Source organism: Talpa occidentalis, unplaced genomic scaffold, assembly GCF_014898055.3.
Source record: "Talpa occidentalis isolate TD23 unplaced genomic scaffold, MPIMG_talOcc4v2.1 talOcc4.17, whole genome shotgun sequence".
Lineage (NCBI taxonomy): Eukaryota > Metazoa > Chordata > Mammalia > Eulipotyphla > Talpidae > Talpa > Talpa occidentalis.
Genome location: NW_023601754.1, coordinates 42239931 through 42266637, shown reverse-complemented (window position 1 = coordinate 42266637; position 26707 = coordinate 42239931). Strand labels below are relative to the sequence as shown.

Sequence of the window (26707 nt, the reverse complement as noted above, 5' to 3'; positions counted from 1 at the left end):
TTGATCTGGCAACAAAATATTTTATCCCAAAATTGAAATGAAATAAGATAAATGGTGTATAAATAGTGAGTCCTACCTAGGTGTGTTACTTTTGTCCAGTTATAGAACAGTCATATAACAGAATTTCCCATTAAAAAACCAAGGTTTTATTTTTCTAAAACGACCCAGGAGGTCTGTTTGCAGAAGATGAAGAAAGAATATTTCAGTGATAAGGGTTGTTCTATTATATATCATAATACTGGGAAATTTTTCCACCTTTCCTTGGATGGAACTCTGAGGAGGATTATTCTTTTGTCATCTGCTTTATGGTGACACCCAGATAAAGTGTTGCACTTAAGCTGTTTTTAAATTCCAGTATAGTGTCAGTGTGGCTTACAAAGTTATCAGATGTAGGAATTAAGAAATTTGAAACGTGACATGGTAATACAGGTAGAATCATGTATCTTAGATCTGTCTCCGTTCACACATGTCAGTGAAATACACGAGCCTTGATTGTTGGCCCTGAAAATTTTAGGGCCTTTTTCACTCTTCCAATGGCCTGTTCTTTCTGAGAGTGGGCTCTATTAGCAAAGTCAGGCCCCCATTTCTGCTGTTTCGGGTGGGTTGGGTTCATGTCTTCAGCATGCTGGCCTGTCTTCGCCTGGCTGGAAGAGAAAAGGGAGGAACCACATGTTTACTGAGGCCCTTCTGCAGTCTTTCACTCTAGTCTTGCTTTGCTGTCACACACAGAAGACAAATCTATTGTGTTATGTCATCATTTGTAAAGCCTTAAAGCCTTTCTTTGTTTCCCACTGTCCTTAGGATAGTCCAAGCCTCCGGGTGTAGTTTATGAGACACTGTTAACCCTTTCCTGCTTTCTTCCACCTGCACCTCTCTGTGACATGCTCACTCTCCTTTCTTCCCCTCTTACCCCATTCACCTTTTTCAAGGGTTAGTCCTCAGATTAGCTACTTTCTAGGTAGCCCTGCCTAACCAGCCTCCTCTCCCCATCTCCAGGGGTGTATCACATGTTCCTTGTAGGGGACACTCAACTTCCTGTCACAGTCCTCAGGGTCATCTGTTGAAGTTGCCTGTGTGCCTGACTGCCCCCAGGGTGCTCTGAGCTGCTGGCTCAGCTTGTATCCTCAGCTTCTAACAGATAGTGTGCACCCTGTCGATAATTGGTGAATGCATCATGCATGCCCCTAAAGTAGAGGGGTATTTTCCCTTGTAAAGATAAGGAAAATGAGACTCAGGAATTGGAGGAAGAAACCATGGCCCCCACCTGGACCTGTCAGACCCTGAAGCCCACCTCCTTTGGCCGAGATAAGAACCTCAGGTTCTTGCCTGTCAGCTCCTCTCTCTTCTTATTAACTGTAGATTGGAAGCACAGATCTGGCTGAACTCTACCTTCTGGAGGAGAAAACACTAGAGCCTCCCTGCAGACCTCTCTCCCAATGCTAAGAGCTTTATTGATTACTGAGATGACACCATGTTGTAAAAATTAAGTTACTTGTGGGGTCTGTGGGAGACAGTGTGGTTATCACACTCCTCCAGGGTGGGGGTTCATATCAGGGTAAAGATGTAGGCAGTCTCAGATAACTGGGCAAGGCCTGGGTTAGCAGGCAACAGGCTGACTTCCCTGCAGGACTGGTGAGCTCTTGCTGAGTGGACAGTGAGGCTCCTGGGAGTGGACAATGGTACATTTTTATCTTCTTGTTACTGATTTCTCTCCTCAGAGCACTCAGTATACAGCATTCACCAGACTTTCATGTGCCAGTGGGTCTCCTGGCCATCTCCTCACAGTACAGGTTCTACCCCAGAAGGTGCTCAAGAAGAACCAGGCCCCGATGTTCCTCCATGCACATAAATGAACCCAAAAAAGCCCCAGCTTTCCACATCCAGCCCTCCCTCCATCTGGTCCTCTGACTGCTCCCCACCCACAGTCAGCCACCCACAGGGAGATGGTCTCACCTTCCCCTCGCTTTGGGCTCACCTTGTCCTTTCCCAGCCCAGTGAAGTCCCCAGAGCAAAGCATAGATGGTGCCTCCTTGCCAGGTCCTGAAGAGACCAGGTTCCTGCCAGCACGATCTCCATTCCAAGCTTCCAGAAGTACTAGCAGATGAGGGTGGCACTTGCTCCTAGTACCAAGCCCACCCTGCTACAGCGTGACCTTTAAGAAATTCAGAGTGAAATGGAGGCAAATATCCTGTCTCTTCTCCAAAAATAAAGTTTACCTAACAATTCTGAGGTCAATGGGGAAGGCTTACGTGTCCCCATGATTTTAGGTGGAAAGGTTTGTTATGATGTAAATTTTATTTGGTTTGTATGCAGTTCAATTTCAAAATTTCTGAAATGTGTCAAGCTCGGCTGAAATTCACCATGTTAAAAAACAATGCATGGGTATACATTGCAAAGGTGTCCACAGTGTATTCATGACAGACTTTGATTGGCAGCTGACATCAGGCCACTTAGAGTGAAATATTTTTCGCCAAAAAAAAAATGTCCTCTTTAAAAAGGGAGTTTAAATATTACTGACATTCTTCTGGTTCCTTTAAATGCCTCTGGCTATTCCCAGAGGGTTTTTGCCTTTCATTTGTCTCTTCCTTATTTGAGTCTTAGCACCCATTTAAGTTATGATCCTCTGACCTTGTATGGTTTTCAAGCTTGCCTAGAAATGAGACCATTGTCAAACCACCACAAATGCATAAATGGCTATTTTAATGCCACAGTCTTTCCTGTTGCCTGTGGAATTACATTGTCTCTAGAATTTTATACTTTCATCATTTAACATTGTAACATCAGTATTTTGTGCAACATTAAAAACTTCAGATTATTGTGTCTAATTGCTACACTTCATCTGTGTATACATTGTAACTTAAGTATTCACTGGCACTTCCATGTAGATTGTGTGTGATTACTTGTTACTATAAAGTGAGTTCTGGTGAACATTTGTCCACATAAAGATTTTTATCTCTATTTGAAAGCATTGAGAAACAGGTTATTTCCAAAAATGAGAATTTTTTCTATTTAAAATAAAAGTTAAATTCAAATTTTAATTCTAATTTTAAGCAGAAGTGTGTTGTGAATTTATTTTCTCAGCAGCGAATGAGAGTACATGTTAGGATCTCACCCTTGGAACGTTTCATTCTTTCTAGCTGCCTTCCTCCAGGCTTTTGATACCATTCCTTCCTCCACCTGGCAGAGCCCCTCATCTTGTTTGGCCTCCTTTCATTCCCACTGGGAACTGTCAGCATTCCCACCCTTTGCCACTTTACTCCTCACCACCATGTAGCTTGCTCTGTTCCCACCAATCTACGACATTAGCCACCCTCCGCCTTACTTGCTGTCATTTCTCAGGCTTTTGCTGCATCACTCTGACTTGCCACCAAGCAGGGACCTCCATTTTTATGCACTTGGCCCCATAGGGACATTTCCTTTCCCCGTCAGCCCTCAATCATGTCTCATCAACCCTCTTTTATAATTTTGCCCTTTGCACTATTCCTCCCCCATCTCTCCCGCCTGTGTGCTGCCATCAGCCTGGGCTTCGTACCGCGTGACCCCCTTCAAACGATGAGACAACGCTGTCCGTTTCTCCCGTCCTTTTTTTGCCCCTCCCCACCCGCCCCCCCAGGACCCCCCCCCGCCCCCCAGGACCCCCCCCCCCCGCGGCATCCCCTCCTTCCTCCAATGACTTCCGGTCACTTAGTTGTTTCAGACGGCTATATTCCGGCGATACCACCCCAGTCCACAAGGCGGCGCTCTCCGTTTATCCCGTCCTTGTTTTGACCCAGGAGCCCCTCCTTCCTCCAGCAACTTCCGGTCCCTTAGTTATTTCACACCACTATTTTCCCACGATACCACCCCAGTCCACAAGGCGGCGCTGTCCGTTTCTCCCGTCCTTTTTTTTGGCCCAAGGAGCCCCTCTTTCCTGCAATGACTTCCGGTACCTTAGTTATTTCAGACCACTATTTTCCCACGATACCACCCCAGTCCACAAGGCGGCGCTGTCCGTTTTTCCCGTCCTTTTTTTTGGCCCAAGGAGCCCCTCTTTCCTCCAACGACTTCCGGTCCCTTAGTTATTTCAGACCACTGTTTTCCCACGATACCACCCCAGTCCACAAGGCGGCGATATCCGTTTTTCCTGTTTTTTTTTTTTTCCGATGGGGGCCCTTCTTTTTTTGCACGGCCAATATTTTTCCCACGATACCACCCCAGTCCACAAGGCGGCGCTGTCCCTTTTTCCTGTCCTTTTTTTTTTCCGATGGGGGCCCTTCTTTTTTTGCACCGTCAATATTTTTCCCACGATACCACCCCAGTCCGCAAGGCGGCGCTCTCCGTTTTCCCCCCTTTCCTTTTTTTTTTTTTTTTTTTCCGACGGGGGCCCTTCTTTTTTTGCACGGCCAATATTTTTCCCACGATACCACCCCAGTCCGCAAGGCGGCGCTCTCCGTTTTCCCTGTCTTTTTTTTTTTCCGACGGGGGCCCTTCTTTTTTTGCACCGCCAATATTTTCCCACGATACCACCCCAGCCCACAAGGCGGCGCTCTCCGTTTCTCCCGTAATTTTTTTTTGCCCCCGGAGCCCCTCCTTCCTCCCACCACTTCCATGTCCGGCCCTTCTCCAGACCGTCATCTTTCCAGTCCCCGTTCCCTCCCTCCGGTCCGTTTAATTTGACCCATAAGCTGCTCCTTCCTCCACCGTTTCGTGCCGCTCTAGCAGTGTGGGTTTTACCCATGAGTTGCGAGGGGGAGCATAAAGGGCACAATAGAGAGCGGCTCCCACGGCAAGGGGAAGGCACTCCACGACCGCCAAGGGCCGGCAGGGCCGGAGCAAGCTGCCTGGTGGTGAGACGCGGTAAAGTGGCAACAGCCGAGAGTAAGGGCAATTCAGAGCGGGGATGAGAGGGGGCGGGCCAAAGGAAGGAGCCAAAGAGTGATTGCTGCTTAGTCTTTTATTTGAAAGTATTTAACATTCATGCTGCGATGGAGCACATAATTTTTCTTCTCTGAAAGAATAAAGGGTGAGTGTGTGAAATGCCTGCGGTATACAATGTAATGGAAACTTACAAGACTAAACCCTGAGAGTTTCCATTTGCAAAAGCCAGTATCTCCAAAGGCGAGGCCTTCCTTTTCAAATCATTGAAACAATCTGAAAAATATTTTTAGATAAAATGTGGTTGATGTACAGTAAAAATCTCCATCACCCTTATTCATAACTATAAATTGGGCCTCCCAGGTGGCACAGGGGTTGAGCGCAGCGCTGTGAAGCTGTCCGCAGCCTCTGCAGCGCGGGTTCGATACTGGCCGGCCACGAAGAGTCCCACATAGCGCAGCAGACCTCTCCTGTCTCGCCCACTGCTCCCCTCAGCAGTGGATTTCGGTCCTTCTGCCTGTTCTGCTCCCTGCTCTGTCTCTGGTGAATCCTCTCACCCTCCTGCACCTCTGGCCTGTACCCCAGCTCCTGTATAAAAATTAATAAATCTTTTTTTAAAAAGTTAAAAACAAAACTAGAAATTTATTGCCTTTGTAGTGGAGGAAGCTGGTAGAGAAACCCGGAACCAACAGAATGAAGCTCACAGGAGAGAGCCGTGTGTGCAGCCCTTGCTTTGCCCTGTCTCCAGACCCCAGCACAAGGAACAGGGCCAACCCCTTTAACATTAACTGCCTGGGAAATGTGCGAAGGGGAGGCTGGGAATGTGTTGGTCACCAGAGTGGGTGCTGGAGGAAAATCAGGGCTTTGCCATTCTGGCCGGATAGTGTCTGTGCCGTCTGCAAGTTGAGAATAACAATCCGCCCACCTCCCAGGGGGGCCCTGAGGATGGAAGGGTGCGCCACTGTCACCTGCTGGAGCCCAGGACCTTGTTTCCTGGCAGCTGCAAAGCAGAGGCTAATCTGCCTCATCAAAGTATCTTAGCAAACGTGCTTGTGAGATGTGCAAAGGTCATAATCCCCCACACAGCACCGCCTCAGTTCCATGCGCTACTGATGTACAAAACCGACGTTATTGCATTTCAATGAATATAACAGAATGCGACAACTGTCTACACGACAAAGTGGCCACCACAGCATTTACCGTCTTTTCGCAGCACCTTTCACGCCTGCGACAGCACAGTCCTGACTCGGTCCCCGGGGGTGCGGCACAGCTCCCGACCCGCTGGCTGCTCGGCTGTTTAATATTCTGAAATAAGTTTCTTTTGTTATTGAGGCCTTCACACCCCCCTCTCCCACCCAACCCCACCTCCCGCTCCAGCCCCTGCTGGGTGACGCATTTTCTAACGGGAAATTTGCACCTTTTCATCCCCCGCACCCATATCGCCCCCCCAACATCTGGTCGCCCCGAATGTTTTCTGCCTCCACTCCTTTGCAAAGCTGAAATCCTGACTGGCAGCTACATTTATTGGTCTAATTCCTTTTTTTATTTTTTAACCTTCATATTTGTTTTCTAAGCAGCAGCAAGCGGCGGTGAACCTTCCTCCCGAGGCCAGACGCGGCTCAGGGGCACCAGCCTCGCGCGCGGCCCCCACAGAACCTCCGACGCGCGTCACCTCCGGGCTACACGAACCCCCCGCGCCTGGTCCTTCCCCGCCCTGGAGCAGAGATGCCCCGGGCGGGACGGGGCGGGGGTCCCCGCGACCCGGGGAAGGGAGTCGGGGCGTACGCGCTCCCCGCGGCTGCTGAAAAACAACTTCCCTGAAGCCCGCGCGCGGCAACTCACGGTCCCGACGGTCCGGAGTTCGGGGCGTCTGGGGCGAGGCCCCCGGCTCCGCAGCTTCCAGGCGCGGCGGCGTCTCCGCTCCGCCTCGGGCTCCGGCGCCCACGGGGCGGCGTCCCGAGCCCCGCGCGCCCGCCGGGCCGCCCGCCGGGCCGCCCGCCGGGGGAACCGCCGCTTTCGGGCCGGGGCGCGGCCGCCGCCGGGGGGAGCAGGGAGCCCCGCGGGGAGGGGGTCCCGGGAGCCGCGTCTCGGCCCCACGGGAGCCGCCCTCCTGCACCCCCGGCGCCGCCCCCGGCACCGCCCCCGGGAGGGAGGGGGCGCGGCAGGGGCCGAGGGCCGCGGAGTTGCGCGCGCGCCGACCCTTCCGCGCGCCCCCGTGGTGACCTGAACCTCCCTGTCCGCAGCTTCCCGCCGCGCCCTTCCCCGGACCCCGCGCTCCACACGGGCCGCGTCCGGCCAGGCCCCCGGGCCCCGCTGCTCACAGAGCCCGCCCTTCCCCGCCCGCACCCGGCGGGGGCCATCGGGAGCCTCCTCGCGCGCCGGGGGGTCGCTCGTGAATGAGCCCCCGGGGGCGCCTGAGCCGGGTGATCGCTCCTCGGCGTCGCGCCGCGGATCCCCTGGCGGGAGTGAACCCCAGGACAGGGCAGGGAGGCGGCCCCCACGTCGGAGGGCTCGGCGAGGCGCAGCTTCGCGTCCTGGAAGCTTCTCCCGGGCTCCAACCCCACCCGCTGCTCGCGGGCGCCCCGAGGCCGGCCCTGCCCTGTCCCCGACGGCGTCACCCCCCGGCCCCCGCGGCCCCCCAGCCCGTCTCAGCACCCCCCGGCGAGGACGCCCTTTCTGCTGGGAGCCGGGGCGCCTCCCCCCGCGGAGCCTCCCCCCGCGCAGCTCCCCCGGGGTTCACCCGCCGCGGGCCGGGTCAGGAGAGCGGCCAGACGCCGCCCGCGCCCGGGTGCGCCCCGCAGCGGCTCAGGGGTCCCGTCGGGCTTAAGCCGCTCCCGGGGCGCGTCCCCGTGACCCAGAAGGTCCGGCGTCTCGGGTACAGTGTGGGCCCCCCCGCGGGTGCCCTAATCCCGCCGTCCCCCGGCGAGAGCGGCTCCTGGGGCGCGCCTCCGCCGTCGGGCAGCTCCGCGCGCGGCCACAGTCCGCGGGAGGCGGCGGCGGGTCGGGGCGCCCCGGGGGCTGCTTCCTGCCAGGGAAGCGCGGTCCCCCCAGCGCCCCGCCTCGTCTCCCGGCGAAGGGTGGGGACCCTGCCAGGTCCCCCAGAGTCCTCAACGCGCGGAGTCGCGCAGGACACGCTCAGCCCCGCCGCGAGCGGGAGGCGCCCGGGAAGCGCGGGCCTGGGGAGCGGGAGGCCGCGCCGAGGCGCCGCGCAGGCGGGGCTGAGATAGAGGTTCACGAACTCGACGGAGCATTTACAGGACGTGTGACCCACGGGAAGTGTCCACTGATTGTTTGAATAAAGAGACGGAGCAGCAGCTGCGCCGCTTGTGACTGTGCAGGGGCCTCTTTTCTTTCTCCTTTTCCTAATAAACAAGTTCCTGTAAATTTTAACAAAATACAGCAGAGATCAGAGCTGCTGCAATTCCTCCCGTGTCCACAAGACGGCGACAGAGCCACGACGCACCTGCGGCCTCCCCAGGACTCAGCCCGGTCCACGTCCCAGGGGTCTGACCCTCAGAACACCTCGGCCACAAGACTCCTTGCTGTCCACTCCCCACACTGGACTCTCGGCCCCTCATCGGGCCAGGAACCTTCCCTGACGGCCCGTCCTTGCCATTCACTCCTAACACTTCCATTTATATCTCAGTGAATTTCCTTCCAATCAGCCCTGATAGGTCCCTGGCAGAAGAGGGGTTCAGTGATGGACACACGCTGACATCCATTCCTGCAGTCTGAGCAGTGGCAGCTCATGTGGGGGAGGGAGGAGATTATAGGGAGCAGGGACTCGTGAGCAGAAGCATGGTGGCGCATCTGCGGAGTGTGTGACCCATGGACAATGTCCACAGATCGTCAGAAAAATGAGGCGGAGCAGCAGCTGTGCCGTGCCCTCGTGACGACGCAGGTAACTCTCTTTTTCCTTCTCCTTTTCCTAATAAACAAGTTCTTTTAACATCTTAAAAACAGGGCCTCCCTGGTGGCGGAGGGGTTAAATTCTCAGCGCTATCAAGCCATCAGCAGCCACTGCAGCCTGAGCTGCATGCCCCCACATGGCACAGCAGACCTCTCCTCTCCTGTCTTGCCCGCTGCTCTCCTCAGCAGTGCATTTCAGTAGATTCACCTGCTCTGCTCCCACTCCCGCACCTCTGGTTGGCCTAGACCCCAGCTTTTGTATGCATAAGTAAATAAAATAATTAAAAACAAACCCTCTCACGCAGATCAGAACTGCTGCAGAGCCTGCAGTTCCCGCCGTGTCCACAAGATGGCGACAGAGCCACTACACCTGCAGCTTCCCCAGGGCTGCTAACCCCACTTCAGCCTGGTCCACAACTCAGGAGTCTGGCGTCCAAGGCACCTCAGCCACAGGCGTCCACGCTGTCCAGTCCCCACACTGGACCCTTAGCCCCTTTTTGGGTCAGGCGTCTGCCCTGTTGGCCCGTCGGTGTCAGGCAGCTCTCCCCTAAAGCCTTCCACCTGTAACTGAGAATGTCCAATACGCCCTAATATTCAGATCCCTTAGAGAACACATTCACAGGAGCTCAATGACTGGACACACGCTGACATCCATTCCTGCAGTCTGAGCAGTGACAGCTCACTGGGGAGGGGGGGAGGAAGGTGGTTATGAGGATCAGGAACTCATGATGATGGAGCATCAGCAGGATGTGACCCACCGGAAATGTCCACTGATTGTTTGAATAAGGAGACGGAGCAGCAGCCATGCCACTCATGTGTGACTGTGCAGGGGCCTCTCATTTCTATCTCCTTTTCCTAATAAACAAGTTTATTGTAAATGTTTCTTTTTTAATTGAAAGATCAGAGCTTCTGCAATTCTGCCCATGTCCACAAGACAGCGAGAGTCACTACGCACCTGCAGCCTCCCCAGGGCTGCAGACCCCACTCAGCCTGGTCCACATCCCAGGGGTCTGCTTCTCACAGCACCTCAACTGTCCTCCTCGCTGTCCACCCCCCACACTGGACTCTCAGCCATCAGGTCAGGCATCTGTCCCTGATGGCATGTCTTTGACAGCTCCTTCCTAAATCTTTCCACCTATAACTCAGTGAATGTCCAATCAGCCCTCACACTCAGGTCCCAGGTAGGACACGTTCCCAGGGGCTCAATGACTGGAGATATGATACACCTGCCTGCAATCTGAGAGGGTGACATCTCATTGTGGGGCAGGGAGGAGATTATGGGGAGCAGGGACTCATGAGCTGGACATGATGGAGCATCTGCCGGATGTGTGAACCATGGACAATGTCCACTGATTGTTTGAATAATGAGTCGGAGCAGCAGTTGTGCTGCCCGCTTGTGACTGTGCAGGGGTCTGTTTTTCCTTCTGCTTTTCCTAATAAACAAGTTGTTTTAGATGATAAAAAAAAAAAAAAGTGAGCAGCAGAGATCAGAGCTTCTGCAATTCCGTCCGTGTCCACAAGGCGGCGACAGCGCCACGCTGACGCCACTGCCTGGTCCACGTGCCGGGGCCTGACGCCCACGTCTCCTCAGCCACAGGCCGCCTCGCTGTCCACTCTCCACAGTGGACTCAGCCCCAACCCCGGTCAGGCGTCTGCCCCTGGTGGCCTGTCCTTCAGGCAGCGCCCCCCTCCTGCCTTGCCCTATAGAGTTGACATACACTCACCTGTTAGGATCAACCCACACCTCTCAGGGCATTCTCCGTGATCCCCAGAACAGCTGACACCCACTGTGGAATGGGAAGCACCGGCCACTGTCCTTCCCGGCCCTTGTCTCCATTCTCGTTAACGCTTAGCTGCATGACTTTTTAGCAGGTGCAGGGACCAGGCGTGTCCTGCTCTCTGTGGCGTTCCCAGGTCCAGTCAGTCTGCGCTGCTGGAGGCTCTGCACATACCTGGAGGAGGAAGCCACAGTGACCCCTGGGGGTCAGACACCTCCCTTGTAGGCACAGGGGCACCGGCATCAGCCAGGGGGAGGCCAGTGATGCCCACCACTGCCCAGGGACTTCACCTTGCTGGAGTCAGGAGTGGGGACAGGGCCTCTGAACAGTGCGGGGTCAGATCCCTGTTCATTCCCAGAAAACAGACACACACACCCCGATTTCTTCCTGTGAGTGACTGTCTCCTGCAGGGCCTACGCCAGCAGCCTCTGTCCCTTCCCTTCAGAGACCCTACCTGGCTCAGACCCGGGGTTCCCCACCCTGGAAGTTACCTCCAGGCCAGGGAAAGACAGGGGTGACTGCATGGTCTCAGGTGACCCCTGGCTATGGACCCTGAACACTGCCCCCAAGTCAGTGAGTTGGGGGACATGGGGGCTTCTGTGTAGAATGGGAGCAGACACCCAGGTTCTGCTTCTGCTTCCATATCAGAGCAGTTGAGGATCCGAGGGCTTCTCTCCCAACGGTCTTATATGTCTGGGGAGCCATTTGGTGCTGACGCAGCTCCGGGGCCGTGTGGGCAGGTCTGGACTGGCCTCCCAAAATGCCCCAAGGTGTCCTGGCATTTTCAATACTTGTCTCCCTGACTTTGTGGAGCAAAGGTCAACTGAGGCCCTGAAGAGAAACAGTCACCACCACGAACAAACGCAGGTCACACCACAGGCAGCTGATTCATGATAAGAGAGGCAAGACGGCAAGACGGCCTGGGGAAAGCAGCGCCTCTAACAAAGGTGCCGGAAGCAGGGAGGCCACATCCAAAAGAATGAAGCTGGGTCACTCTCCAACTCTGTGCACAGAGGTCACAGGGGACCCAGAGGGTGTGGAGGGGCCCCCGCCCAGGAGGTGTGCCCCCCACTGCTGTGCCTTCCTTGCTCATCTGTGTGTCCCCGCACCCGTCTTCTGTGCTCCCGAGCCTCCAAGGGGCGAAGCTGGGAGGGGCCCACGGCCTTGGCCCTGGGCAGTGAGGACAGCGGGCGCCCTCTAGGCGGACAGGCCTCTGTGAGCTCAGCTTCTGTGAGCATCGTCCCTCCCTGTCTGCAACCCCCCTCCCCGGGAAGACACATGCTTCGGGGAGGACCTAAGAGATCATGATTTTCCCCGTGAGGCCCAGGAGGAATGGCCGGCGCCAGGGAAATATCTGCCTACAAGTTCCCACGAGGAGACGGGGAGCAAACGGGGAGGTTCCCTTTATTCAGCCCCTGTCAGGCAGTCCCCAGTGGGTCACAGGCCTGGACACTTCCTGGGAGCTGCCCACGTCCTGGTGCTTGATGGCCTTTGTCCAGGCTCACTTAGGGCTCAGAACAGTGTGTTGGGGTCTCCAGAAAATCAAAAGGGACCCCAAGCCCTGGTCCAGTGTTCGGAATATCCCATTTATAATTCTGGCTCTCGAGGTCATCTTGTAGCTCTTGATGTCCCCCAATTCTGGGGTGGCAGTGGGGCCCTCTGAAAGGCCTAAGAGAACAGGCCTAACAGGACCCAGAAGAAGCTAAGCCTCTTGTGCCCTGGGGATGATCTGGCAGTAGATGTCTGTGTCGGGGTGCAGTAACTCCTGGAACAGAAGGAAGAGGCTTCAGAGCCCCTGGAACCTTCTCAGAACAGGTCCTGCCTGGGCCCACTCAGGGCTCCTCTGTGAGGGGTCCCAGATGTGCAGAGAGGGGTTTTCCTGCCCCCGGGTCACACCCTCCTCAACCACCCCCTGTTCCCCTTTCCCTGCTGTTCCCTGATATGAAAACACAGCCAGGGGTTGCAGGGGGCAGATGCTGGGCTCCCACGGCCTGCAGGACAGGACACGCATCACCCGCACTCACCTCATAGATGGGAACATCTGGCTTGATGTCAAGTTGGGGGGCCTGGGCAGGGGGAGAGAGCAGGAGTCAGGTGTTAGGGAGGGTCACTGCCCATAGACCAGCTCTGCCTCCAGAGCAGCTGACTTCACGAGACAACCCTGAACCCCAGTGCTGGTCCTGGCTGTACCCCTATACTTCTGTTAGTCCAAAACACCTGACTAATGCCCCAGCACCCACCCTGCTGCTGACTGGACTCCAGGGTCCCCAGAGGCTGAGTGAGGGGAGCAAGGAGGGAGTCATCCTTCCCCGAAGATGGGTCCAGCCCAGCCCAGAGCGCCTGGTCCCAGCTGATTGGGGGACAGGGCATCTGCTATGCTGGGGGACTGAGCCCACACTGAGCCTGTGCAGCAGGACCCCAGGCAGAACGGATGGGTGGGCTTACCGAGGAGGCGGAGCAGCCTGAGGGAGCAGAGCCTGGGAGCAGAGACAGGAGTTAGCACGAGTGGGGGCGGGGGGGAACCTGGGCCCGCCCAGCAGTGGGGCTGGTGTCCGGGACCCCCAGATACTAGGGGTGAAGGAGACTCTACCAGAGTCCAGTGAGAGCCACGTGGAGACCCACGACCCACACATCACAAATCAGGTTGGCTGATAGTCAGGGTCGCCTGTGCTAAGTAGATTTTGAAAACTTCTCTGAATTTTAATAGGAAACAGTCAGAGAGCAGGGGTGACAGGCAGGAGCAGACACAAGACAGGGGTTGCTCCAGGGTCTCCAAGTTTGTGTGACACTCACCAGGGGTGGGTGCTGGGGGCCGGCGCTCTGGGAGGCTGTGCTTGTCGCTGGTTGGAGGAAAGGCCGGATTATTAGTGAGGGGAGGTGAGGAGAGGGCACAGTTTTGGTGGCAGGACAGGGGACAAGGGGGGTGCCCCTTCTCAGCAGGATGTGGAAACTCCCTTCCTCCCCCAGTGCTGTTTAGGAGGGGAGGGCCCACAGAGGGGGCTCAGGAAAGGTCTGAAGAAGCAACATCTGTCCTGGACCCAGAGGGGAAGGACCTGCAGTTGATGGGGGTTCAGGAGGAAGTTACCCCAGAAGGAGGAGGGACCCAGGAGAGGTATCCGACTGAGGTTTGGCTGAGCAAAAGGTCAGAGCCTCAGAGGGACAGCAGGGCCAGGTGTGTGCTGGACACTCAGAGAGTCCAGGTATGTGGGTGTCCCTGAATGAGGTACCCCTGCTGTGAGCAGACTCCCCCTTCCTGGCCAGGAGACACTGACTGTGTCAGTAGGTTCACCCTCACCTGACATGTAGAGTCTGAGTCTTGTGTTCCCACCTGCTCCCACCTCACACCTCAGGGGCTGGGGTCAACACTTCTCCCACCTGAGGGCATCTGACCCTACCCTGTCTTTCCAGGCTCTTCTGCCCCCTGTGTGTGACCTGGCCAGGACACCCTCAGATCTGTCTGTGTCGGGGTGCAGTAACTCCTGGAACAGAAGGAAGAGGCTTCAGAGCCCCTGGAACCTTCTCAGAACAGGTCCTGCCTGGGCTGCACAGGCCCCTCAAGGGGAGGATGGATTTAGCAAAACAGGGGGTGCTGCTACTGAGCCCTTTCCCACCTCCCTGCTGGGGGTTTGTTTGCTGAGGGACAAGGACAACACTGAGGGGGTCTTCCCTGAGCTCATGGATAGATGAGGAGGCTCTGAGGAGGCCCCAGGCCAGCAGCTGGTGAGGGAGGAGGGGATGGGGTGAGAGGGAATAGGCACAGGGAGGTGGAGGCCGTGGGAGCCATGCCCAGAAAACAAGGACAGGGTGTCCTCCTTCTGGCCCAGGACAGGATCGGATGTGGGAAATGCCCTCGTACCTGCCAGACCTTCTGCAAACCAGGACACACCCCAGGGCGGCTGCCAGCACAACCCCGATGACGATGGCTGCGATGACCCCTGCAGAGAGGCCTGTGGTGTCTCCTTCTGCTGAAAGGAGAAGAGAAAGGGGACATGAGCCCAGGGCCATTCCAGGGGCACCACGAGGAGCCTGACAGGAAGGGCCTGGCGAGGGGAAGGAAAGGTCACTGGTCTGTGTGAGGTTGTGTGTCGTCCTCAGTATCTCCAGACGCCCCTCCCGGCTGCTGCATCCTTCGCTCTCACAGCCGAGACCTTGCACTTGCTGCACCCCTCACATTCTCCCACACGCAGCCGTACCGCTTCCCGCCATGTTCCTCAAGGCCTCTCTTCTCACCCTCTGTTCGTCCCTCTTCCCTGTCCCGTCACTGTGGGCGGCAGTCTCTGAGGGCAGAGCCCACCGTCACCTCAGCGCTGACGAGGAATAGTAATATGAGCCGATGTGTCCTGGTCGGCCTGTGCCAGGCTCGCGGAAGAACTTTCCATTCCCTCACCTGGTCCTCCTTCCAGGAAGGAGAGGGTGTCAGCCCCACGCTGCATAATCAGAACCTGACAGAAATCCTGAAATAGTACAGGGGTCACAGAGCAAAAGAGATAAAACAGCGACCACGTTCTGGGGGATGACCAGTGTATAAAATGTTAATTTTCACAAATTGAAATAATAAATACTAGTTGAAAACACACCTGTGCTCTGACTCTGTACGAGCCTGACAACGTGATTTCATTTTATTAGCCTCCTAATAACACCCTCACGACAGCCTGAAAGCCAGCTGTTCTATTCCAGTTTGACAGATGGGGAAACTGAGGCTTAGGAGGTTGAGTCTTGCCTGAAACAAGCTGGGTCATCAGAACCAGCAAGGTTGGCTTAACTCTGGTTCTTCCCCATGTTGCCCCACAGGCTCTGAGGAGGCGCCCACTCCTCAAGGCTCCTCCATTTCACACCTCCCTCCACCAGTGAGATGTACAAGGGGAAGCAGGAGAGGTTAAGGGTCACTCACTATTCACAGTGAGGGTGAGGGGGTCACTTCTGCTGGAACTGGCCAGGTTGGAGACCTCACACTGATACTCCCCGGCATCCTCCCTCCTGACAGGGCTGATGGGGAGGGAGCTCCTGTCCTGGGACAGCGTCATCCTGTCTGTGAGCCGCAGACGCTGGCTACTGAGGAGCCACAGGATGGAGATCCCAGTGTCTCTTGTGAGGCAGGTCAGGACCACGGGCTCCTTGTTCAGTGTCTGTGGTGCTGCTGGCTTGGATGGAGGGCAGGGCCACTGGGTTTGTTGAGAAACAGCGGAGGTGCCTGACTGAGAGTGGGCCTGGGCCTGGGCCTGGGCCACGCTCCCTTCTCAGATCACAGCCTCTCACAGGCCACAGTGAAGCTGTAAAAGGCCACAGAGGATGGACCTGACCCCTGCAGGAGGTGAGTGTGTTCAGGTGATGATATGTAAGGAGAGGGCTGTAACAGCCCTCTGACCCCAGGGTGACCTCTGAACAATCCCTCTGGGCATCAAGGAACCCCTTCTCATCCCAGGTGTCCAGCAACCTCATCCTCGGGTGGAATTTGTTCCCTGGACTCTGTTTCTTCCCCGGTCCTCATGTGAACTTCCGGGTATGTGGGAAGGCAGCTTGCCAGTCCTGCCCATCTGCGGCCAGGGCAGCCTCACATAAAACAGGAAAGGACTTTACTCCTGGTCAAATACTGATGAGGGAATGAGGACGCCCCTCCCAGTCTTCATGACCTTAGGACCAAGAGTCTGCAATCCAATGACTTCTCACTGAACACAGGACTTTGCTTTCTCAGTCTGAAGAAACAATCTAGAGGAGGGGGCACACTCTGGGAACAGAAGGAAACTCCTGCAACATAACAAAGGCCTCTTGAAAGGCCCTCAGCAGCACCTCATGGGGACGCCCTGAAGCTAACCCCTAGGGTCAAGAAGGAGGCCGCACTTTCCCCTCCCCCATCAGCACAGGACTGGTGTAGAAGCTTGAACAATTGGTCAAGAAAAAGAAAGAGAGGCATCCTCCTCGATAGGAGAAGTGCAGCTAGGTGTGTTTGTAGATGGTATGAACTTAACTGCAGAAAACCCTAGAGTCCACAAATCCATGAGAAATAATAAAGAAGTTGAAGAAGGCTGCAGGATACAAAAACCAACACACAAGTATCAGTTGTGTTTCTCCACACTAACAATAAACTATTTGGATTTTTTTTTTTAATGCATACAAGAACTGGGCTGTAGGCCAGAGGTAGGGGGGTGAGAGGATTCACCAGAGACAGAGTGGGGAGCAGAACAGGCAGATGGACTGAAATACACTGCTGAGGGGAGCAGCAGGGAGACAGGAGAGGTCTGCTGCGCCCTGTGGGTCAGCTCCCTGGCCGGGGATTGAACTCAGGCCACAGTGGTGACAGTGCTGAGACTTAATCCCTATGCCACCCAGGAGGTCCACAAGGAACTACTGTGAAAAAAAATCAAGAGCACAATTCCACTTAAAGGAACATCAGGGAATAAAATACATAGGGATAAACTTAGCCAATGAGACAACAGACTTGTACATGGAAATACACCAAAGGTTTCTGAGAAGAATTAAAGGAGACATAAAGAAATGGAAAGGCTGGGCCTCCCCGGTGGCGCAGCGGTTGAGCGCTGGGTTGCGAAGCTGCCCGCAGCCTCTGCAGTGCCGGTTCGATCCCCGGCTGCTCCCCAGCCACCGGAGGAGGGTCCCACATTCCCACATGGCGCGCAAACCTCTCCTGCCACCCGCTGCTCCCCTCAGTAGTGTGCTTCAGTCTGCCTGCTCTGCTCCCCGCTCTGGCTCTGGTGAATTCTCTCACCCTCCCGTGCTTCTGACTGTAACCAGTGCTTGTATAAATAAATAAATAAATAAATAAATATTAAAAAAATAAAAGACTGACAGGCTGCCTGTGAGGGCTCTTCAGGCTTGCCTGTATTTATTAAAAAAAAAAAGAAAGAAATGGAAAGGCATCTGTGCTCATGGGCGGGAAGACTTCATATGGCAGAGATGACAGTGGATCCACAGGACCCACAGATCCTGTGCAATTCCTATACAAAATAGTTTGCAGAAGCCAATATCCCAATATGCATATGAAATCTCAAATGACCCCAACAATCAAATTCTTATTAAAATAGAAGAAAGTTGGAGGACTAATAATTCCTGATATCAAAACTGACAGCATAAGAATAAGTAACCACATTTTTACTTAAACAGAAATGCAGAGCAATGGAATAGAATAGAAAATCCAGAAATAAGCCTCGACAAATATGATGTAATGATTTTTGGCAATGTTGACAATATCTTTCAAAGAAGAAAAATCTATTCAAGACATTATGTCGGGAAAACAGAATATCCAGTGTAAGTAATGAAATGTGATCCTTGCCTTACACCCTGAAATTAACTTAAAATGGATCAGATATCTATATCTGTTAATGCCCTGTAAGAAACACAGGAAAATTCTTTTGAAATTGGATTTGCATGATTTCTTAGCTGTGACCAAAAAAGAGAGAGACTAAGATCCAGAATATATAAAGAGCTTCTGCAAATCAATACCATAAAAAGAAATTTGACCCTGAGAACCTTTCTTCCTTCCCCATCTGTGAAGACCTCTCCATGACTGGGGCTTGGGGCTGAGAGAAGTCCCGCCTCCTGGATAGACCCACATCTGTCATGTGAAACCCAAAAGCAAGGGGAAAGTTTCAGGGGTGGAAGGGTGGGGGAAGTTCAGCGAGAGATTTGGGATTTGTGTGTCCATGGACACGATGGGTGGGAGTAACTTCTTTCAGTCTCTTTTCTAAACCAACGTTCTCCACCCAGAGATGGTGCTGATGGTCCAAGGACCCACTTACCAGAGACCATGATATTCTTGACTACGGCACTGTTGAGGCCAGTGGCGTTGTTGTGGGCCAGGCAGGTGTAGGATCCACTGTCACTCTCAGTGATGTTGGGGATAAAGAGCTCGTGTGTGGAATTCTGGGGCCTCCCATTGATCAGCCAGTAATACTGTGCGGGCGGGTTAGAGGCTGCATGGCAGGAGAGGCTGAGCGCTGCCCCCGGAGTGTAGTAAGGTTGTGGGGGGAAAATGATGGGGGTGTCCGGGCCATCTGGAGCAAAGAGAATAAAGCACACGTGATAGCATCAGAGAGAGGGAACTCCTGGGCTGTACAAGGACCACAATGACCCTCTAAGCAGATCTCACCTTGTTTGAAAAAGTCCCACCACCAACCCCGAGTTTGGCTCCTGAGTCTGAGACAGTCCTCTGCTCCTCCATCACAGGTTGTGGACTCGCCCGAGGCCCCCAGCCCAGAAGCAGCCCCCCTCCTAGTCTTGGCTCAGGCTGGGCCTGCCTGGCTTTGCCTGGGACAGCCAGTCATGCCCAGCCCGGGTGTTCAGGGGAGGGCCGTGCACGTGGACCTGAGGAGGACAATGGGGCCGGGGCTCTGGCTGTGTGGGTGTGGGGCAGCCCAAGGTGTCGGGACAGGAGTTACTCACAGAGAATATTCAGGCTGAGAGGGTCGCTGCGGCGGGCACACAATGGGTTCCGGGTCTCACACACATAGGGCCCCGTGTCAGTCCTGGTGACACGGAGTAGCATGAGGGTCCGGTTGTCCTTGGACAGCTGCAGCCTGTTGCTGTTCGGGAGGCTCTGGCTGTTGATGGACCACAGGAAGGTTGTGTCCGGAGTCTCAGGTCCACATGTTAACACCACGGTGTCCTCGTGCTCCACGGGGTCCGAGTTGTTGCTTGTGATGTGGGGTTTGGGTAACACTGTTGAGCGGGGAACAGAGAGAACATTGCCCTGAGGTCCCCTGCCTCCTGCAAAGTGTCCGCATATAGTTGGCATCTCTCACCTCTGGGCCAACCTGAGTCCTTAAGCACAAGGCGGGCGTGTGTCTCCAGACAAATGCAGGAGGGTGTGAGCTCAGAGCGTGAGGCCACCTGCTCCATGATGACAAAGACAGACCTTCTCTGCATCAGGTCAGTGTCAGGGCTTAACACGGAACCCAGGTCGGGAGTCAGAGCCCTGCTCCTGCTGCTTGTCACTGAGCAGCGATGCCTGACCTGCTGTGCTCACCTGGGATGGGGGTGCTGGGTCCCTCCAGCCGCACAGGCCTGCACTGCTGGGTTGAGATGTGTTTTCACTAAGGCCTCTTTCCCAGGGATTCCTAGAGCTGGGTGAGGAGGCACCACCCACAGTCCTGAGACCCCGAGTGTGGGGGCAGCAGGGCCTGATGTGCTGCTCAAACATGGAGGTTTGAGCAGAAATGACACAGGGGGGCCTTACTGGTGACGCAAGGAGTTAAAGACATAGCACTATGAAGCTATCAGCAGCCACTTCAGCACTACTTGGATCCCCGGCCAGGGAGCTACCCACATGGTGCAGGAGACCTCTCCTGTTGCGCCTGCTGCTCCCCTCAGCAGTGTATTTCAGTAGATCAGTCTGTTCTTTGGTGAATCCTCTCAACCACTGCCCCCTGCCCTATACCTCATTTCTTCTATGCAAAAATAAATAAATGAAATCTAAAAAAAAAATGACACAGGGACAGGGGCCAGACCAGGCTGCAGGACCATGAGGTGGGCAGTCCTGCCCAGGTGATGGTGTGACTGACAGGACAGTGACCTGAGAAGGGAGAGCAGAGAAGGAAGGTTCTAGAACAGAGTGAGGGGACAGCAGGAGCTGGTACAGCAGAGCCAGGTCCCCTGTCCTCAGTCTTCCACGTCTCCTCTCTGAGGGCGGTTGAGGGCCCTGCTGGTCTCTCCTGACATCCTCCTGTACAACAGCCACACAGAGGAGTGACTCGTAGACAGTAAGACATGAGCCTGCTGAGACTCTGGCTGGTGGGCCCTTTGTGTTTGGCAGTTATGACCCAGAACTGGACAAGTTCAATTGTGAGAGAATATGTGAGCTCATGATTGAAGCCCCAGAGGTCCTGGGAGCAGTTTCTGGAGGATTCTCCTTGGAGAGCAGTCTGGGACCTTGGACCCTGATCTGTAGTCAGGCCAGGATCAGGCACCAATCAGAGGAAAATGCTGACGTGGGTGACAGACTCAACCAGGGAGAACTCTGGGTGCCTCAATTGTGTAAAAGGAGGAAAGTCCCCAAACTACTAGAGATGCTGTGGTTAGTCTACTAAGGAGAGACTTCCGGCCACCAATCTCTAGGCCCTCAGGCCCTGGGAGGAGGCCCCAGGCACAGGTGCGGGCTTCCTGGGCTTTCCTCTCTGCCTCAGGAAACAGACTTTCAGGGTGTTTCTAGGGTTGTGGTCATGGGAAGGGCCCGGGGGGCTGAGACCGACCCCTCCTCTGCTCTTCACTCCATCGGACTGGTCCTGATTTCAGCAGGGGCTCCAGTTTTATGAGCCTTCTCCACTCTCTGTTTCCTGAACTAAATGCTCAACCCCACAGTTGGGGGATGAGGCAGAGCCAGGCCTGTGAGTCCCATGTGTGTGAAGCAGAATTTACCCCCCAAACCCAAAGGCCAGAGCAGAATTACTCACAGTATATGCAGAGCTGTCCGGTTATTTCTTTCATAACGTGACTTCTATTTGTGTATCTTAGGGTGTAGTCTCCTGTGTCATTCTGGGTGACGTTCTGGAACAGCAGGGATATATTGGGGTGCATGATCTCTCGACCGTTGTGTGCAGGCCCATTTAAAACCTCTTCCGTGGCTACATTGTATGATGCAATACGTTGACTGCCATCCACCTTTCCTCCTTTGTACCAGGAATAGATTCCAAAACGCTCTGGCAGATTGCGGACACGCAGAATCACATCCTGCCCCTCAGCAGCATCGAGAGGCTCTGATTCAACAGTAGGCTTCGCAGTGATGTGCGGGACATCGAATGTTAAGAATGAGGCTAGGAGGGAAGTGAGAGAAAATGATCAAAATTTGGGCTGAAGTATTGGCATGGAAAGGAGAGGCCTGGACAGAGCGGGTCCAGAATCCCTCAGATTTGGGGTGTGATATGTGTGTGTGTCCTACAGGCTCCAGGCCAGGATATGACAGCCATCACCGCTTCCCCGACCTTGTCCTTCCCTCTGTTTGATTACCCTTCCCCAGGTGTGTGTCCTCCTCACCCCGTCCCTGCCCTCAGACCCTGCTCACCCTCAGGGCGTCCTTGGGAGATGCCTCCCTGACCCCCTGCTCTGAGACCCTCTGTCCTCACTGTGTGACCTTTCCCTGCTCTGTGCCCTTCAGGACACTTGTCAGCACCTGACAGCACATTCTAGATCTTTGTTTACTTCAGATCTTCCTCCCCAAGAATGTGAGCTCCACGCCTTCAGGGACTTGCCTGATCTTTTTCCGCCCCCAGTAGTGGGTCAAGCTGCCAAACCCTGTGGATGAGTGACAGTCCCCACGGCCTCCATGTCCTGATGTTTATTTGCCAAGTTCCAATGGCAGTGACTAGAGAGTTTAGTGCTCTCTCTGAATTTTTTTTTTATGACGTGACCTCTTGCTATTAAGGACACCAGTTCTCAACAATCACTTTTCAGTGATAAATAATTTAGAAAACAGTTGGTGTCTCACCACATTCTGACCATGAGAATTCCCGGTTGCTCAGTTCCAGCCCCTCCATTCACATCTCTCATTCTGGTCCTACCAGAAGCTTCTGTCCCCTCTCAGACCCTGTACTCTGGGGGGACCCAGCCAGTCTCTGGTCTCCCTCCTCCCACCCTCGGGAACAGCCCCTCTCACCTGCCAGCAGGAGCCCCTGCCAGGGGCCTCGGCCTCTGCGTCCATGGGCTGAGGGGGCCTCCATGGTGTCTACTGCCTGCTCTGTGCTCCCTCTGAGAGAAGAGCTGGGGCTTCAGAGAGGCTCCCAAGGACGGCTGCTCCTGAGTGTCAGCCCTGAGGGGCCTCCTCCTGTGCAGACCTGGGCCAGGAGCTCTAGGCAGGGTCACATGACCGAGGGCCTGTTCTTGTACCTAGATCCTCCCTTTCCCCTCTCTCAGTCCAGCCTCTCCTGTCCCTTCCTCCCTATTTCCTCTCTCCCACATTTGGTTCCCAGGGAACTGCTACTGTCTCTGCCATCCTCACCTGCAACTTTATGACCAACACACATAGAAATGCCTGCAAAACACGCACCCCTGTTTGGACAACTCTGGGGTGTCTGTGTCCAGGGTTCCCCCACAGATATAGGTTGGGGAGCACAACATCCTCCCCCACACCCCTCTCCCCTCCGACTGTTCCCTTCAGAGCAGGAGTCCGGGGGCCACACCTGGTCACAGGGATGTCCCCTCCTTATAAGCACAATGACTCCTCCTCCTCCCTCTCCCCTCCCCTCCTCCTCCATTCTTCCTCCCATCCCCTCCTCCTCCTTCTCTTGGGAAGGACTAGGGTGCACAGACCAGAGGTAGCGGCAGTCCCCAGCACTGTGGAACTCTACAATACCTCAAATGCCAAGGTGACACCTTAGAAATGCTGCTTTAGCAGTTGCCCAGGGAACAGTAACCCCATGATTGGGGTGGGCGCTTCTCCCCCCAGCCTGTGCACAGGGAGGGGCTGCAGATACCGGAAAAATGCAGCTCCTGACCCAGCAAATGAGGAGGGACAGAGACTAGGAGGATCAGGTGATGCTGACCATCCTGGCCCGTGAAGCCCCCTTTCCATAGCGAGGCTGTCCACTGTCACATCATAAACACTCAGACTCAGTTTGTTTTAAGTCAGTGATGACACCTATTTGCTCAGGAACCTGTGCTCTGCAGGTGCCACTCATCACTGTCCCAGGAGGAGCCAGAGCCTGGGCTCTGAAGACGCTCTCTGTGGCAGGCTGGCTGCAGCTGCAGCCCGGGACCCTCCCCTGTGGCCTCTCCCTGTGGGTGAGACTGGACTTTCACACAAGGGGAGGGGAGGAAAGGGGAGGGGAGGGGAGGGGAGGGGAGGGGAGGGGAAATGGTGCTCAAATTGCAATGTTATGGGCCTCCCTGGTGACACAAGGGGTTAAGTCTCAGCACTATGAAGCTATCAGCAGCCACTGCAGCACGAGTTCGATCCCCGGCCAGGGAGCTACCCACATGGCAGAGCAGACCTCTCCTGTCTCACCCGCTGTTCCCCTCAGCAGTGTACTTCGTCAGTCTGCCTGTTCTGTTCCCCACTCTGTCTCTGGTGAATCCTCTCACCCCCCGTACCTCTGGCCTAACCCCAGCTCTTGTATGCATAATTAAATAAAATAAATCTTTTAAAGAAAATTCAACATGCAATGTTATGAAAGGAGCTATGCTCATTTGTCTGCTCTTGGGGTATCTCCCTTCCTGGGGGCTGGGGTCTGACTTTCAACATCCTCCCTAACCCCCCTCAGGTAGAACTCCAACAGCGGCAGACCTGACTCAGTTTGGAAAAGGAAGACCAGGCTGAAGATGAAGCCTGAGCCCCCAAGCCCCCAGTCTTGGGGGGCTCCACCAGACAAAAATCAACAGGATGTTTATAAGGAGGAAATCCCACAGGCAGACATCCAGCACCTCACTTCTCTGGGAACATCCTCGCTCCACATGAGAGAGCTGTGATGGGGCTTCCCTGGTGGTGCAAGGAGTTAAGACGCAGCACTATGACGCTATCCCAGCCACTGCTGCACAAGTTCAATTCCCAGCCAGGGAGCGACCCACATGGCGAGCAGACCTCTCCTGTCTCGCCCGCTGCTCCCCTCAGCAGTGTATTTCAGTCAGTCTGCCTGTTCTGGTCCCCACTCTATCTCTGGTGGATCCTCTCACCCCCACATGTCTGGCCTGTACCCCAGTTTCTTGTATGCATAATTAAAAAAAAAAAAAGAAAGCTGTGATGAAGAACTGCAAATATATGTGTTCGAACTCACAGGGGGCGATGGTTTTACCCACAGGTATGGCGACTGTGTCCCCAGAGGAGATGTCTGCACTGCACTGGAGCCCTCCACTTGCTCAAGGGGCATCTTTTCTTTTCTTTCTTTTTTTTTAAAGATTTATTTATTTATGCATACAAGAAATGGGGCCAGAGGTGTGGGGGGTAGGGTGAGAAGATTCACCAGGGACAGAGTGGGAAGCAAAACAGGCAGATCTACTGAAATACACTGCTGAGGGGAGTAGCAGGCGAGACAGGAGAGGTCTGCTGTGCCATGTGGGTCAGCTCCCTGGCCGGGGATCGAACTCATGCTGCAGTGGCTGCGGACAGCTTCACAGTATTGTGTCTTAATCTCTTGAGTCACCAGGGAGGCCCCTCATGGGGCATCTTTTCTGCAGGTGTGGCACTGGGCTGCGTTACCTTTGCAGTCACTTATCCTGGGCGTGGCAGGCACATACCTGTGTCTCCTGCAGGTATGCGGGAGACACGCTGGCAACGTGTGGAATGTCTGTCCACAAACCCTCCCGGCTCATTCTCATCAGCTCACGCCCATATTCCATCTACAAAGGTCAGAAATTGTGCGTGCACCAGAAACACAGCGGGAGCTACATATAAAATTTTCTAGCAGTCATATTAAAGATAGATGAAATGACAAGACACATATGAATAAACAGAAGATGCTCAGTATCATTCCTCAATACAAATCCATACCAGAGTGAGCTATCCCCTCACCCTTCCCGCCCCCCATTAGGACAGAAGGGAAAACCACAACAAGGAAACAAAAAGCAAAAACTACTGGCAAGGAGGCGGAGGAATCAGCTTGTTGTACTGTTGGTGGGGCTGTCAAACGCACATCCTCTGCGGCAGCTGGCCAAAAAAGTAAAAACAGAATCACCATACCATTCCAGAAACTCTATCTCTGGGTATATGCCCCAGGAAGTGACCCTAGGGGAGGTATCATGTTCCCTGCCCCCACCTTGGATTAGCTCCAGGGAAGGAAGGGCAGAGCTGAGGCCCTGGTGAAGCTATGTAGCACCCAAGGCAGGAGGCTTAAAAGGGGCGCTCTTGCTCCTGGCGCCATCTTGCACCCTGGTATTGTAAGGGGACATGGAGGGAAGCCGTGAAGGGACACTTGAGGAGAGATGTGTGAAGCTGACAATGGCGGCCCTCATCTTGATTTGTACTTTGATTTTGCTTTCTCTGTCCCAGACTCCTTTCACGTGTTTCTTCTCCAGAGGTGCCTTAGATTTGTGGCAAGCTTTTGAGCCTCAGAAGCCCTGCTTCGAGCCAACCGTTTGGCTGGGCATTTGCCCATGAGGGGATACTAATTCTGTTAAAGCTCTATCACACTAAGGGTCTTCCTTTGTTTTCATGAGGCGAAAGGCAGAATTCCTTTAGAGCCATTCATCTGGGGGGTCGCTGGGTGTCCCCTGGGCGTGTGCCAAGAGGGACTTGAGCAGATGCTTGTACCCGCATGTCAAGGCACAGGTGAACATTTCCCCACCCTCAGGGCTCTTCTCGGGCTGGACAAGCAAACAAATTAACATCAGACAGATGAGTAGGAGAAAAGACCAATTTAATTACAAATGCACGGAGAATCTACATGGCTGTAAACTCTAAAGTAAAAGGAAAAAATCAGGGTTTATGTCCTGGGTTAAGGAATGGAATAGGAGCTGGGGGTTGTCACGGAGAAAGTTGGGGTCTCATATGACAAGGAGGGGATGACTTCATATGACAGAACCCTGCCTGTTTGCCCTGTCCTAAGATATGTTTCTCGGGCCTCCCTGGTGGCACAAGGGGTTAAGACGCAACCTATGAAACTATCTGCAGCCACCGCAGCATGAGTTCGATCCCTGCCCAGGGAGCTACCCACATGGCTCAGCACACCTCTCCTGTCCAGCCTGCTGCTCCCCTCATCAGTGTATTTCAGTCAGTCTGCCTCTTCTGTACCCCACTCTGTCCCTGGTGAATCCTCTCACCCCCTGCACCTCTGGCCTGTACCCCAGTTCTTGTATGCATAAATAAATAAATCTTAAAAAAAAAAACAGACACTTTTTCCAATAAAAAGAGGTTATTTCTGGAGATGACACTAAATCTGGGATATCTGCGTGCTTTAAGGTTATGGCGTCAGTTTCTCCTGATACCCACCAGGCCTCCACTGACCTTATTACTTCCAGATACCAAGGTGACATAGGTTGGAGAAGAAAAACTGGTCTAGACATCTTGAGAAAAGCCTGTCTGCAGTTTGGGAGAGGCGATCCTATACCCACGTTCAGAGCATGTTATTCACAACAGCCAAAAGGCAGAGACAGCCCAAGCATTTGTGATGGATGGGAAAACAAAACACAGTAGCGACACATAATGGAATATCACTCAGCCATGAAAAAGCCTACAGCACCGATGAAGCTTGAAGGCAGGATGCTAAATGAAATAAGCCAGACTCAACAGGTCA

At 54.3% G+C, this 26707-nt stretch overlaps 1 protein-coding gene across 11 annotated transcripts; it reads right to left on the bottom strand.

Annotated features, from left to right (window-relative positions):
* On the bottom strand, positions 1-23180 carry LOC119249358 (carcinoembryonic antigen-related cell adhesion molecule 6-like). 11 transcript variants are annotated; one of them, XR_008552525.1, is made up of 13 exons: positions 22837-23180; positions 22141-22332; positions 20942-21301; positions 18936-19211; positions 18293-18547; positions 14398-14503; positions 13937-14020; positions 13335-13381; positions 12987-13018; positions 12566-12607; positions 10488-10715; positions 1976-2152; positions 1-644 (listed from the first exon to the last, which is right to left on the bottom strand). XR_008552525.1 is itself a non-coding variant. In XM_054697202.1 (11 exons), the coding sequence occupies exons 2-11, from the start codon at positions 22202-22204 to the stop codon at positions 10629-10631; spliced, it is 1356 nt and encodes a 451-aa protein (XP_054553177.1). In that variant the 5' UTR covers positions 22205-22332; positions 22837-23178; the 3' UTR covers positions 8079-10628. The 11 variants fall into 11 exon arrangements, 3 of the variants coding, with proteins under 3 accessions (XP_054553177.1, XP_054553178.1, XP_054553179.1); XR_008552521.1 differs by having other exon boundaries at positions 14398-14506; positions 22837-23178; XR_008552524.1 differs by having other exon boundaries at positions 14398-14506; positions 22141-22232; positions 22837-23178.
* Positions 23181-26707: the final 3527 nt, after the last annotated feature.